At 45.2% G+C, this 13833-nt stretch overlaps 1 protein-coding gene across 1 annotated transcript in view; it reads left to right on the forward strand.

Annotated features, from left to right (window-relative positions):
* The window catches only part of cdc40 (cell division cycle 40 homolog (S. cerevisiae)), a 139580-nt gene that overhangs the window by 7481 nt on the left and 118266 nt on the right, over nt 1-13833 (forward strand). Inside the window, exon 2 of the mRNA XM_072246415.1 lies at nt 11869-11955. Within this exon, the coding sequence (XP_072102516.1) occupies nt 11869-11955 (87 nt within the window). The remainder of the gene's footprint in view (nt 1-11868; nt 11956-13833) is intronic.

The following is a 13833-nucleotide window of genomic DNA, read 5'->3' on the forward strand; positions in this document are numbered from 1 at the left end:
ACTTCTCATAGAAACATAGAAACATAGAAAATAGGTGCAGGAGTAGGCCATTCGGCCCTTCGAGCCTACACCGCCATTCAGTATGATCATGGCTGATCATCCAACTTAGAACCCTGTACCAACCTTCCCTCCATACCTCCTGATCCCTTTAGCCACAAGGGCCATATCTAACTCCCTCTTAAATAGAGCCAATGAATTGGCCTCAACTGTTTCCTGTGGCAGAGAATTCCACAGATTCACCACCCTCTGTGTGAAGAAGGTTTTCCTAATCTCGGTCCTAAAAGGCTTCCCCTTTATCCTCAAACTGTGACCCCTCGTTCTGGACTTTCCCATCATCAGGAACAATCTTCCTGCATCTAGCCTGTCTAATCCCTTTAGGATTTTATACGTTTCAATCATATCCCCCCCTCAATCTTCTAAATTCCAACGAGTATAAGCCTAGTTCATCCAGTCTTTCATCATATGAAAGTCCTGCCATCCCAGGAATCAATCTGGTGAACCTTCTTTGTACTCCCTGTATGGCAAGGATGTCTTTCCTCAGATTAGGGGACCAAAACTGCACACAATACTCCAGGTGTGGTCTCACTAAGGCCTTGTACAACTGCAGTAGTACCTCCCTGCTCCTGTACTTGAATCCTCTGGCTATAAATGCTAGCGTACCATTTGCCTTTGTCACCGCCTGCTGTACCTGCATGCCCACTTTCAATGACTGGTGTATAATGACACCCAGGTTTCGTTGCACCTCCCCTTTTCCTAATTGGCCACCATTCAGATAATAATCTGTTTTCCTGTTTTTGCCACCAAAGTGGATAACTTCACATTTATCCACATTAACTTGCATCTGCCATGAATTTGCCCACTCACCTAACCTATCCAAGTCACCCTGCACCCTCTTAGCATCCTCCTCACAGCTAACACTGCCGCCCAGCTTTGTGTCATCTGCAAACTTGGAGATGCTGCATTTAATTCCCTCATCCAAGTCATTAATATATATTGTAAACAACTGGGGTCCCAGCACTGAGCCTTGCGGTACCCCACTAGTCACTGCCTGCCATTCTGAAAAGGTCTCGTTTATTCCCACTCTTTGCTTCCTGTCTGCCAACCAATTCTCTATCCACATCAATACCTTACCCCCAAAACCGTGTGCTTTAAGTTTGCACACTAATCTCCTGTGTGGGACCTTGTCAAAAGCCTTTTGAAAATCCAAATATACCACATCCGCTGGTTCTCCCCTATCCACTCTACTAGTTACATCCTCAAAAAAATTCTATGAGATTCGTCAGACATGATTTTCCTTTCACAAATCCATGCTGACTTTGTCCGATGATTTCACCGCTTTCCAAATGTGCTGTTATCACATCTTTGATAACTGACTCTAGCAGTTTCCCTACCACCGATGTTAGGCTAACCGGTCTATAATTCCCCGGTTTCTCTCTCCCTCCTTTTTTAAAAAGTGGGGTTACATTAGCCACCCTCCAATCCTCAGGAACTAGTCCAGACTCTAAAGAGTTTTGAAAAATTATCACTAATGCATCCATTATTTCTTGGGCTACTTCCTTAAGCATTCTGGGATGCAGACCATCTGGCCCTGGGGATTTATCTGCCTTTAATCCCTTCAATTTACCTAACACCACTTCCCTACTAACATGTATTTCCCTCAGTTCCTCCATCTCACTGGACCCTCTGTCCCCATCTATTTCTGGAAGATTATTTATGTCCTCCTTAGTGAAGACAGAACCAAAGTAATTATTCAATTGGTCTGCCATGTCCTTGCTCCCCATAATCAATTTACCTGTTTCTGTCTGTAGGGGACCTACATTTGTCTTAACCAATCTTTTTCTTTTCACATATCTATAAAAGCTTTTACAGTCAGTTTTTATGTTCCCTGCCAGTTTTCTCTCATAATCTTTTTTTTCCCCTTCCTAATTAAGCCCATTGTCCTCCTCTGCTGAACTCCGAATTTCTCCCAGTCCTCAGGTGAGCCACTTTTTCTGGCTAATTTGTATGCTTCTTCTTTGGAATTGATACTATCCCTAATTTCCCTTGTCAGCCACGGGTGCACTACCTTCCTTGATTTATTCTTTTGCCAAACTGGGATGAACAATTGTTGTAGTTCATCCATGCAATCTTTAAATGCTTGCCATTGCATATCCACTGTCAACCCTTTAAGTGTCATTTGCCAGTCTATCTTAGTTAATTCACGTCTCATACCTTCAAAGTTACCCCTCTTTAAGTTCAGAACCTTTGTTACTGAATTAACTATATCACTCTCTATCTTAATGAAGAATTCCACCATATTATGGTCACTCTTACCCAAGGGGCCTCTCACGACAAGATTGCTAATTAACCCTTCCTCATTGCTCAATACCCAGTCTAGAATAGCCTGCTCTCATTGAAGGAGAAGTACCATCAAGGAGAAGGTACAGGCACACTCAACATTTTAGAAACATCTTCCCTTCCACCACTGGATTTCTGAATGGACAATGGACCCATGTGCACTACCTCAATATTGTTTTCTGTTTTACTCTACTTATTTATTTAAATTTTTAGGTAGGTTTTCTTATTGAAATTTATAGTTTTTAATGTACTGCTGCTGCAGAGCAACAAATTTCATGACATAATGCCAGTGATATTAAATCTGATATTGATATAGGGGTAAGAACAAAAATAATTTTAAGTAATAATACTGAAAATATAATTAGTTATATGTATATCAAAGGAAATGAAAGCAAGAGAGCTTTTCTACTGATAGAAGAAAGATCAGTGAAGGCAGAATGCTGCCAAGAGACAGAATAAGAGGAACAGCAAAAAGCTAACAATTACCTTTTCTCACTGTTAAACATAGGAGATGGATATAAATGTTTGGCTTTGAAAATGAAGGGAAGAAGCTGTGGCTCTTTTGGTCTCTTGCTGGTACATTATTTTGGTCTCTACAATGGAGGCATAGAAATAGACAAGCTAATCAAGACTGGAGCACTTATTTCCAAGAGATAGATCATGCTTATGCAATTCTGAGAATTCTTTGAGGAAATAAGAGATAGATCAATAACAACATTATTTTTGTTGTGATTTATACAGATACTCAAAAGTATTTGATAAGGTATGAATAATAGATTTATAATGGCAGGACAGTATTGCATGTAATTTGAGGTGGTGTTACGGTAGTGTAGTAGATGCTTTCTCATATCACTGGAGATTGAGTTCCATCTGTGTCCACATTGTTTTTGTGACTGGATTTCTAGCAGGTATTCTGGTTTCTTTCACATCTTAATCTAAAATCGAATGTGAAGGATTAATGTGTGGAATTTTCTGATGGAAACTAATGATAAGGCAAAATTTATAACTAAGATAGGTGTATGGGTTTATATTAGCTTTATTTTTCTAATGTGGAGAAAACCAGTTCATACTTGAGAAGACAAACAGTTTATTTCAATACTATAAATATTTCTGAATGTAATTTCTTTTTAATTAACAAAACGCTTACTGACCTTTTCTCTGATATATTCAGTGTTACTGTGCTAAATATTTGTTATCATGTGCTGTGCTTTTTAATTGAAGATTTATCAGGAGTGTTGAGTCCAAAATCGAGGTGGTTGGGTAGAGTCATAGACCACTACAGCACAGAAATGGGTCCTTCGTCCCATCTAGTCCACCCAAATTGCTGTTTTGTCTTATCCCATTAACATACACCTGAACCATAGCCCATCGTACCCCTCTTATCCAAACTTCTCTTAAATGTTGCAAGCGAACCCACATCCACCACTTCCACTGGCAGCTCGTTCCACATTCTCATCACCTTCTGAGTAAACAAGGTCCCCCCTCAGGTTCCCCTAAATATTTCACCTTTCACCCTTAACATATGACCTCTAGTTGTAGTCTCACCCAACCTCAGTGGAAAATAGTCTAGTTGCATTTACCCCCCACAATGTTGTATTCCTCTATCAAATCTCCCGTTATTCTCCTTTGCTCCAGGTGATAAAGTCCTGACATATTCAACCTTTCCCTATAACTCAGGCCCTACAAGTCCTGGCAACATCCTTATAAATTTTCTCTACTTAGTCAATATTATTTTTTGTAGATAGGTGACCAGAGCTGTGCAGAATACTTCACATTTGGCCTCACCAACATCTTGTACAACTTCAAGATAACATCCCAACTCCTGTACTCAAATGCTATGATTTATAAAGGCCCACGTGCCAAAACCTCCCTTTATAACCCCTATCTGCTGTGGTACCACTTTCGAAGGTTTATTGATCTGTGTTCCCAGATCTTTTCGATCTATCACACTCCTTAGTGCCCTACTATGTCCTACCTTAGTTTGTCCTCCAAAAGTACAACACCTCGCCCTTGTCCGCATTGAATACCATCCTCCAGTTTTTTTGCTCACTTGTCTAGATGTTGCTGCAAACTTTGATTGCTGTCTATTATGTCCCTAAATCTGTTGTCATCCACAAATTTACTAATCCACATTGTCACTTTATCATCCAACTCATTAATATAGGTGACAAACAACAATAGACCCAGCAACGATCTCTGTAGCACACCTCTAGTCTCAGGCCTCCACTCAAAGAAGCAGCCACCTTTTTGGGTTTTCCCACTGTTGTTGTTGTTCGTCCTTCGTAGTCGAAGATGACCATGGTTTCAAAGTCAAATGGGAGATTGATGGCTGTGGGTCCGGAGGTGACTGATGAGGCCAATCCGCGCCCTGAAGGCTCGCCCACATGTGGGACACAAGTGAGTGGGTGCTGTCGTGGCAGTGGATGCTGCTCGGGCCTTGCGCACAGCACGCTTTCGTTGCGCCTCAATGATGCGCCTGACTTCAGCTGCACGGGCTCCTGTGGTGATCTTGCTGCACCAAGCTGGACGGTCGAGGGCAAGCGTCTCCCACGTGTTGATGTCGACACCTAGGCCTTTGAGGGACGCTTTGAGGCAGTCTTTGTAACGTGTCTTCTGCCCCCCGACTGAGCACTTGCCCTGACACAGTTCTCCGTACAGCAGCTGCTTAAGCAATTGGCTGTCTGGCATTCTGACCACATGTCCAGCCCACCTGGCTTGGGCTTTCAGCAGGAGGGTGTAGACGCTGCAGAGCCCAGCTCGTTCCAGGATTTCCATGTCGGGGACTTTGTCCTGCCACCTGATGTGGAGGAGTCTGCGGAGACAGCTCAGGTGAAAGTGGTTGAGCTGTTTGGCGTGTCTGCTGTAGACAGTCCAGGTCTTGCTGGCATAAAGGAGGGTGGTAAGGACCACTGCACAGTAGACCTTCAGCTTGGTGGTAAGGCTGAGTCCTCTCCGCTCCCAGACGTTCTCACGGAGTCTCCCAAAGGCGGCGCTGGCTTTGGCAATCCTGTTGTTGACCTCAGCGTCTATGTTCATTGCACGAGAGAGTATGCTGCCCAGGTAGATGAAGTTGTCGACTGCCTGGAGGTTCTGGCCCTTCACCGTGATGCGCGGCTCCCGGTATGGCTTTCCTGGGGCAGGCTGGTACATAACTTGGTCTTTTTGGTGCTGATCGTGAGACCGAAGTTGTCGCAGGCTTGTGAGAAGCAGTCCATTTCACACTGCATCTCCTGCTCTGTGCTGGCGTTGAGTGCACAGTCATCAGCAAACAAGAAGTCTCTGATGACAGTCTCTTGCACCTTTGTAACTGCCTGCAGGCGCCTAAGGTTGAACAACCTGCCGTCAGTCCTGTACCTGACATGGATTCCTTCTTCGTAGTTACAGGAGGCATCTGTCAGCATGGCAGAGAATACCATACTGAACAGAGTCGGGGCAAGAACGCAGCCTTGTTTGACGCCATTTGTCACTGGGAAGGCCTCCGACTCGTCGCCATCATCCAGAACTTTCACCATCATACCGTCGTGGAACTGCCGGACGATTGTGATGAACTTGCTGGGGCAGCCAAACTTCTCCATGATCTTCCACAAGCCTTCTCTGCTGACTGTATCGAAAGCCTTGGTTAGATCGACAAAGGTCGCGAAGAGGTCGCTGTGTTGCTCCTGGCATTTTTCCTGGAGTTGGCGTGCAGCAAAAATCATGTCCGCGGTCCCACGTTCAGCATGGAAGCCGCACTGGCTTTCTGGGAGCAGACCTTGCTCAAGATGTTGGAGAAGGCGGTTGAGCAGGACGCAGGCCAGAATCTTCCCCGCAGTGGACAGGAGGGAGATGCCTCGGTGGTTGTCGCAAGACTGGCGGTTGCCTTTCCTCTTGTAGATGTGGACTATGCTGGCATCTTTCAGCTGTTGCGGGACCTGTCCCTTTTTCCATATGGACTGGAAGAGTACAGTCAGCTTTTGCATCATGACAGGGCCTCCTGCTTTGTATACCTCAGCAGGGATTGCGTCGGGTCCTGGCGCTTTGCCACAAGAGAGTTGCTTCACTGCCTTCCTGACTTCATCTACTGTGGGGAGGGTGTCGAGGTTCTTGTTGATCTCTACCTGGGGCAGGCGGGCAATGGCCTCGTCGTTGATGTCGACAGGGCAGTTAAGGACACTGTTAAGGTGCTCAGCCCACCGATCCAGAATCTGCTTCTTCTCTGTCAGCAGCTGCGTCTCATCTGCGTTGAGGAGAGGTGAGGAGCCGGAGGACTGGGGTCCGTATACAGCCTTAAGCGCATCGTAGAAGCGCTTTATGTCGTGGCTGTCTGCATAGCCCTGGATTCATCGGCCTTCTTGCTGAACCAGCTGTCCCGCATCTCGCAAAGTTTTTTCTGCACCTTTCTTCTTGCGTTGGTAAAGGCATCTTTCTTGGCTAGCGACGTGGGGTCGTTCTGATGCGCTCTGTAATGTTGATGTTTCTCCGTTAGTAGTGCCTGTATTTCTTCATCGTTCTCAGCGAACCAGTCTTGGTTTCTTCGGGTTGCTGGTCCGAGATATTCGAGGGCGGTAGTGTAGACAGCGTCTCTGAAGGCCGTCCACTGTTCCTCAACGCTGGTCCCGTCATCCTGTGGTGTGTCTGGCAGTCTGCCTTCAAGGTCATCGACGAGTTCTTCTGCAACCCTGCTGCTTTTCAACTTAGAGACATTCAGCCTTTTTGCAGTCTTCTGCCCTTGGGGTCTTCTCATGGGCAGAGTGCGAAGCCTGAACTTGGACACAATGAGGCGGTGGTCGGTCCAGCAGTCGGCACCACACATGGCTCTCGTCACTCTGACATCCATCCTGTCCCTCTTCCTGGTGATGATGTAGTCAATCAGATGCCAGTGCTTCGAGCGTGGGTGCATCCATGACGTCTTCTTACGGGTGGGTAAGTGGAACAGGGTGTTGGTGATGACAAGGTCATGTGTGGCACATGTCTTGAGGAGCAGAAGGCCGTTGCTGTTACACTTGCCAGTGCCGTGTCTTCCAATGATCCCTTCCCAGGTTTGGTAGTCTGTCCCTACTCTGGCATTGAAGCCCCCGAGAACGATGAGCTTCTCTGACTGTGGGATTGCTGAGATGAGGGTGTCGAGTTCTTCGTAGAACTTGTCTTTAATGTCATCTGGGTTGGTCATGGTGGGAGCGTAGGCACTAATCAGCGTAGCACTCTTCTTGTTTGCATGTGGGAGCTGAAGTGTCATCAGGCGGTCGTTGATGCTCTCTGGGTGCTTGGTGAGTTTACGGGCGAGGTTAGAATTGATGGCAAATCCCACGCCTGCTTCTCGTCATTCAGCGCTGCTGCGATCGCTCCAGAAGAACGTGTATCCACCACTACGTTCTGTCAGCTGGCCCTTGTCTGCTAGGCGCGTTTCACTGAGAGCTGCTATGTTCACGTTGTAGCGAGCTAGCTCTTTTGCAACTAGTGCAGTTCTTCTCCCTGGTCTGTCTGCCTTGACGTTATCTCGCAGAGTTCTCACGTTCCATGTGCCAAGGTTGAGCACCATCACTTTCTTCTTCACTGTTGTAGGTCAACCGCTATGAGGGATCCCCACCAGCCGCGGTAAGCTGGCCAGGGTGGGGTGAAGTGAAGCAGACTATGTTTGAGGCACCTTTTCTAGCCCCTTCCTCCATGAAGGTGAGCAGTGCGATCCTAAAGAGGGCTGCTCAGACACCCAGGGGTCTGCCAAACTCAACTGCTGCTTCAGTCCAGTAGAGAGCGACCCTATGCCCTGGGCCGCCTGTGTGCAGGTCTGTGACTACAGCTTCCAGTGTATCCGTACCTGCTGCTTCGCCGCTCCCCCATCGCCACAGGACTTTAGGTTGCGCGTTGGGTTTGAAGTCATGACTTGCGCTTGACTTGGATTAAAGTGAGGGAGAGTTGCGCAGGTCGTCAGCCTCACTCTCTCATCCCGGCCCACCTGGACCCAGTGGCAAGACATAGTAGAGACGGCTGGAGATAGGTCAGGATGCAGTGGATGGCCAGCAGTGTTCTGTGTGCCTCACTGTGCCCTCTTAGCGCTCCACGACGCATTGCTGAGAATCACCTTTCTGCCCGTTGAACCAGTGATGGTTTCTTCCACGCAGTCCGCCGAATCCAGGCTTCACACGCTAGGTAGACAAGCCCTGAGTGTTGTGGGTCTATGGCAGTTCTTGCAGCGTGCTCGCAAGCCTCCCTACCCATTGTTGGGCATCCTCATCCGCCTTTGCAGCCATTGGGATGATCACCTTGGTTACTGGCCTATGGAAGTGGGCTCGCAGCTCGCCACCGCGCTGGCTGTACCAGGCGGCGGGGGCGGGCGGCAGCAGTCGCAACGAGCGGCAGGCCAGCTTCAGGCCTCGGGCCTCGCCCCCTCCGCCCGCCGCCGCCTCCCACTATGCCAGTGTTGAATACCATTTACTACCTCAAACTGAATGCCAAGAACGCCTTCTGGACGGAGCTTGTCAAAGGCCTTGCTAAACTCCATGTAGACAACACCCACTGTCCTTCCCTTAATCAACTTTCCTGGTAACCTCCTCAAAAAACTCAGTTGGAAGATTAGTTAGACACGACCTACCATGCACAAAGCCATGTTGACTATTCCTAATCAGGCCATCTATCCAGATACTTATATATCCTGTCCCTTAGAATACCTTCCAATAATTTACCCACTACTAAGTTTTAGCTCACCGGCCTATAATTTCCCAGCTTATACTTAGAGCCTTTCTTGACCAATGGATCAATCCTCCAGTTCTCCGGCACCTCACCTATGGTTAAGGACAGTTAAAATACCTCTGATAGGGCCCTGCAATTTCTGTGCTAGCCTCCCGCAAGTTCAATGTGACACTTTATTAGGCCCTGGGGATTTATTCACCCTAACTTGCCTCAAGACAGCAAGCTCGTTCTCTTCTGTAATCCAGATACAGTCCATGACCTTACTACTATTTCACCTCAGTTCTGCAGACTCTGTCCATCTCCCAAGTAAATACATACATAAAAAAGCCATTTAAAATCTCCCCCTCTTTTTCCACTCCATGAATTGTGACTACTGCTCTTCAAATGGATCAGTTTTGTCCCTTGCTCTTAATAAATCTGTAGAAGCCCTTGGGATTCTCATTCATTTTTGTCTGCCAGAGCAACCTCATGCTTTCTTTTAGTCCTCCTGATTTCCCTCTTCTGTGTTCTCTTGTATTTCTTATGCACTTCAAGTGCATTGTTTGTTCCTTGCTGTTTGTACTTGCTACACACCTCCTTCTTCTTCTCAATACCTCTTGAAAACCTATAACTGTTAAACTTGCTTTTTATTCTAAAAGATACGTAAAACCTTTGTCCTCTCAATATTTCACTTTTGAAGGCCTTCCATTTACCAAGCATCTCTTTACTAGAAACAACCTTTCCCCAATCTACACCATGTTCTTTCTGATGCCTTCAAAATTGTCCTTTTTCCAATTTTGAATCTCAACCCAAGGACCAGTCCCATACTTATCCATAATTACCTTGAAACTAATGGAATTATAATCACTAGATTCAAAGTGATCCCCGACACATACTTCTGTCACCTGCCTTGTCTCATTCCTGAAAAGGAGGTCCAGTATCACACTCTCTCTAAATGGGACCTCTGTATATTGATTAAGGAAACTTTCCTTAACACATTTGACAAACTATCACATCCAGTCCTTTTACAGTATGGGAATCCTAGTCAATATGTAGAAAATTAAAATCATATCCTATGTTATTTTTCTTGCAACTGTCTGTTATCTCTCTGCAAATTTGCTCCTCTAAATGCAGTTGACTATTGGGTAGTCCATTATATAACTCCAATAACATAGTCATCTCAGTTACACCCATAACACCATAAAGCTTCAGTAAACAAGCCCTCCAGTCTGTTCTGATGATCACTGCTGTGATAGTTTCCTTGACTAGTAATGCCATTGCTCCCCCTTTAATACCCCCCCATGTCATGTCTAAAATAAAAGAACCCCAAAACATTAAACGTTAACAATATCATAATTTCAAGTGCTAAACCATGCTCTAAGCTCATCAGCCTTTCCTACAATACTCATTGCACTGAAATAGATGCACCTCAGAGCATTAGTCCCACCATGTTCAACCTTTCAGTTCCTGTGTCTATGTAGGCGTAATATCTGCTTTTCCATAACCACTTCACTAGCTGTCATGGCACTGTAGTTCCCACCCTCCTGCAACTCTAGTTTAAGCCTCCAGAGAAGCACTCATAAACCTTCCTGCAAGGATATTACTTCCCCTCCAGCTCAAGTGCAAACCCGTTTGTACAGGTCCCACCTTCACTGGAAGACAGCTCAATAATCCAAAAGTCTTAAGCCCTCCCTACTACACCATCTCCTTAGCCATGCGTTGAAATGTACTATCTTACTTTTATAACTGTATTATCTTACTGTTTCTGGCCTCACTAGCATGTGGCATGGGTACCACCGTGGATGTCCTGTCCTGTAACTTAGCACCTAACTCCTTGAACTCACGCTGCAGGACCTTGTCATCCTTCCTGCCTATGTCATTGGTACTGATGTGAGCCAAGGCTTCTGGCTGCCAACCCTCCTCCTTAAGAATGCTATGGACTCGATCCGAGATGTCACTGACCCTGGCACCTTGGACGCAACATACCATCCAGGAATCTTGTTCTCGCCCACAGAATGTCCTGTCTGTTCCCCTAATCAATGGATCTGCTATCACTACAGATCACCACTTCCCCCCCTTCTCTTCTGAGACACAGGGTCAGACTGCCGTAGCTTTCCTCTGCTAAGTTCCCCTCTCCCAATAGTATCCAAATCATTATACTTGTCATTGAGGGGAACAGCCACCGGGATAATCTGCACTGCCTATCCCTGTCCCTCACCTGACAGTCATCCAGTTACCTGTGTTGTACACCTTAGGTGTAACTATCACCTGTCAATCATCCCCTCACCTTCTGAATGATCTGCAATTCATCTAGCTCTAGGTACAGTCCCCTAACATGGTCTGTAAGAAGCTGCGCTCAATGCACTTCTTGCAGGTGTAGACGTCAGGGATACTGGAGGCCTCCCTGTCTTGCCACATCCTACAAGAGGAGCACTCCATGTCCTGACTGTCATTTCCACTGCTTTAACTATGCAATAAGAAAGAAAGAAACTTACCGGAAACTTGTCTTAGCCTCTACCTTTTCTTGCTGAAGCCTCTTGAGCCAAAGCCTCAGCTCCACACTCTTAGCACTGTCCCACTCGCCACTTGCACAATGGCCCCTGTGATTAAACCTAATTTCTTTTATTGGTCCTTACCAAGTGCTTCATAACCCAAATGAGCTCAAGCTCTGGAGAAAGTTCCGACAGGCCCAGTTTACTTTTTAAATTTCAGGCTTGCTCACTACAAGATCACAAGCAATGGCTTGCATAACCTCAAGATCCACAGGGCCACTGTTCATTTCCCATCTTGAACACATTTATGGTTTATACATCATAGCTTTATATGGTAAATGTTTATCCTACAATGCTGCTGAACGTTCCTAATCCCATGTTTCCTTATTTCTAGGAAGATGTGGAGACAGGAGTTCACCTTGACCCATTCCTGAAGGAAGTCACGTTCAATCCATTGTATGAAACTATGTTTGCACCAGAGGTAGGATGATTTGGATACTACAGTCTTTTATCTATATAATTGCATTTGCAATATTGGTGTTATGAATCTTCTCAATGAGGCATTCCATAAACTGGATTTCTACATTAAATTTAGACTGTGGAACTTGAGGATTTTAGGATGCTGACATAGTTTACTGTAATTTACTTAGTTTCTTTGAAGTATGATCACTTGCATATAGCAATGGCATCTTTCTATTTGCCTTCTGTTTGTCTAATTGCCTTCCTGATTACTTATGTACTTAAAATACTAACATTCTGCATGTTTCATGATAAAGAAAGAAATCAGGAGAGGAAGAGGGGGGCATGAGATATGTAGCTGTGGTAGGGAAGGTTAAGGAGACATTATCAGCTTATTAAGGGGAAGAGAGTAACTGGGGGGAGAATAGGGTCTCTTCAAGACCATAAGGTTCTCAATGAGCATTTCTCATTTGTTTTTATTGTGGAGAAAGACATGAAGACTAGGGAACTCAAGAAAGTTAATAGGAATAGCATTAGTACATTACAGTAGAGGAGGTGCTTGGCATCTTAAAACATATGATGCTAGGTAAGTCTTTGAGACCTGATCAGTATATTCAAGACTGTTGTGGGAAGCTAGAAAATAAATTACTGGAGCCCTGACTGAGAAATATTCATCACTATTGGCAATGGGTGAGCTGCTAGAATTATGGGAGGGTGGCTAATCTTTTGCCTTTATTTAAGATGGATGGCAAAGAAGAACCTTGGAACTATAGATAAGTAAGCCTAATATTTGAGATAGTTAGATTATTGGAAGAAATTCTGAGGGATAAAATGTGCATACATTTTGGAAAGACAGGTTGATTAGGGATAGTCAATGTGGCTTTGTGCATGGGAGATCGTATCTTGGAATCTTTATTGAGTTTTTGAGGAAATAACCTAGAAGGTTGATAAGGGCAGTGTGGTGGATGTAGTCTACGTGGACTTCAGCAAGGTCTTTGATAAAGTTCTGTATTGTAGGTTGCTCTGCAAGGTCAGATCACATGGGATCCAGGGAGAGCTAACTATTTGGATTGCCTTGATGGTAGGAAGTAATGGGTGATGGTGGAAGGTTGAATTTCAGACAGGAGGCCCATGACTAATGGTGTGCTTCAGGGGTTGGTTCTTGGCCCATTTGTCTGAATGAGAATGTATGGGATTAATTAGTAAGTTTGCAGCTGGCATTAAAATAGGTGGTATTGTGGATAGTGAAGATGGTTATCAGGAATATGGTGGGATCTTGATCAAGTAGGAAAGTGGGCTGAGGAATGCAAAAGAAGTTGAATTCAGTAAATGCGAGGTCTTACATTTTGGGAAGTCAAACCAGGGTGGGACTTTCACAGTGAATGATAGTGCGCTAGGGAGTGTTTTAGAACTGGGGGATCCAGGAGTACAATTACTTAGTTCCCTGAAAGCGACATCACAGGTAGTCAGGGTGGTGAAGAAGGCTTTTGGCATATTGTCCTACATCAGTCAGGGCATTGAGTTTCAAAGATAAAATGTTATACTGCAGTTGTACGAAGTATTGGTGAGGCTGCACTTGGAGTATTGTGTTCTGTTTTGGTCACACTGCTATAGGGAAGATGCCAATAAACTTGAGAGAGTGCATAAAGGATGTAAAAGTATATTTCTAGGACTTGAGGGACTGGGTTATAGGGAGAGATTGGGCATGTTTACATTTTATTCCATGGAGTGTAAGAGATTTTAGAGGTGTATAAAATCATGAGGGGCATAGATAGGCTAATGCATGCACATAGTCTTTTTTTCCAGGGTTGGGGAATCAAGAACTTGAGGGCATAGGTTTATTGTAAGGGGAAGATTTAATTGGAACCTGATGGCAACTTCTTCTCACGCAGAAAATGGT

This window comes from Mobula birostris, chromosome 2, assembly GCF_030028105.1.
Source record: "Mobula birostris isolate sMobBir1 chromosome 2, sMobBir1.hap1, whole genome shotgun sequence".
Taxonomy (NCBI): Eukaryota; Metazoa; Chordata; class Chondrichthyes; order Myliobatiformes; family Myliobatidae; genus Mobula; species Mobula birostris.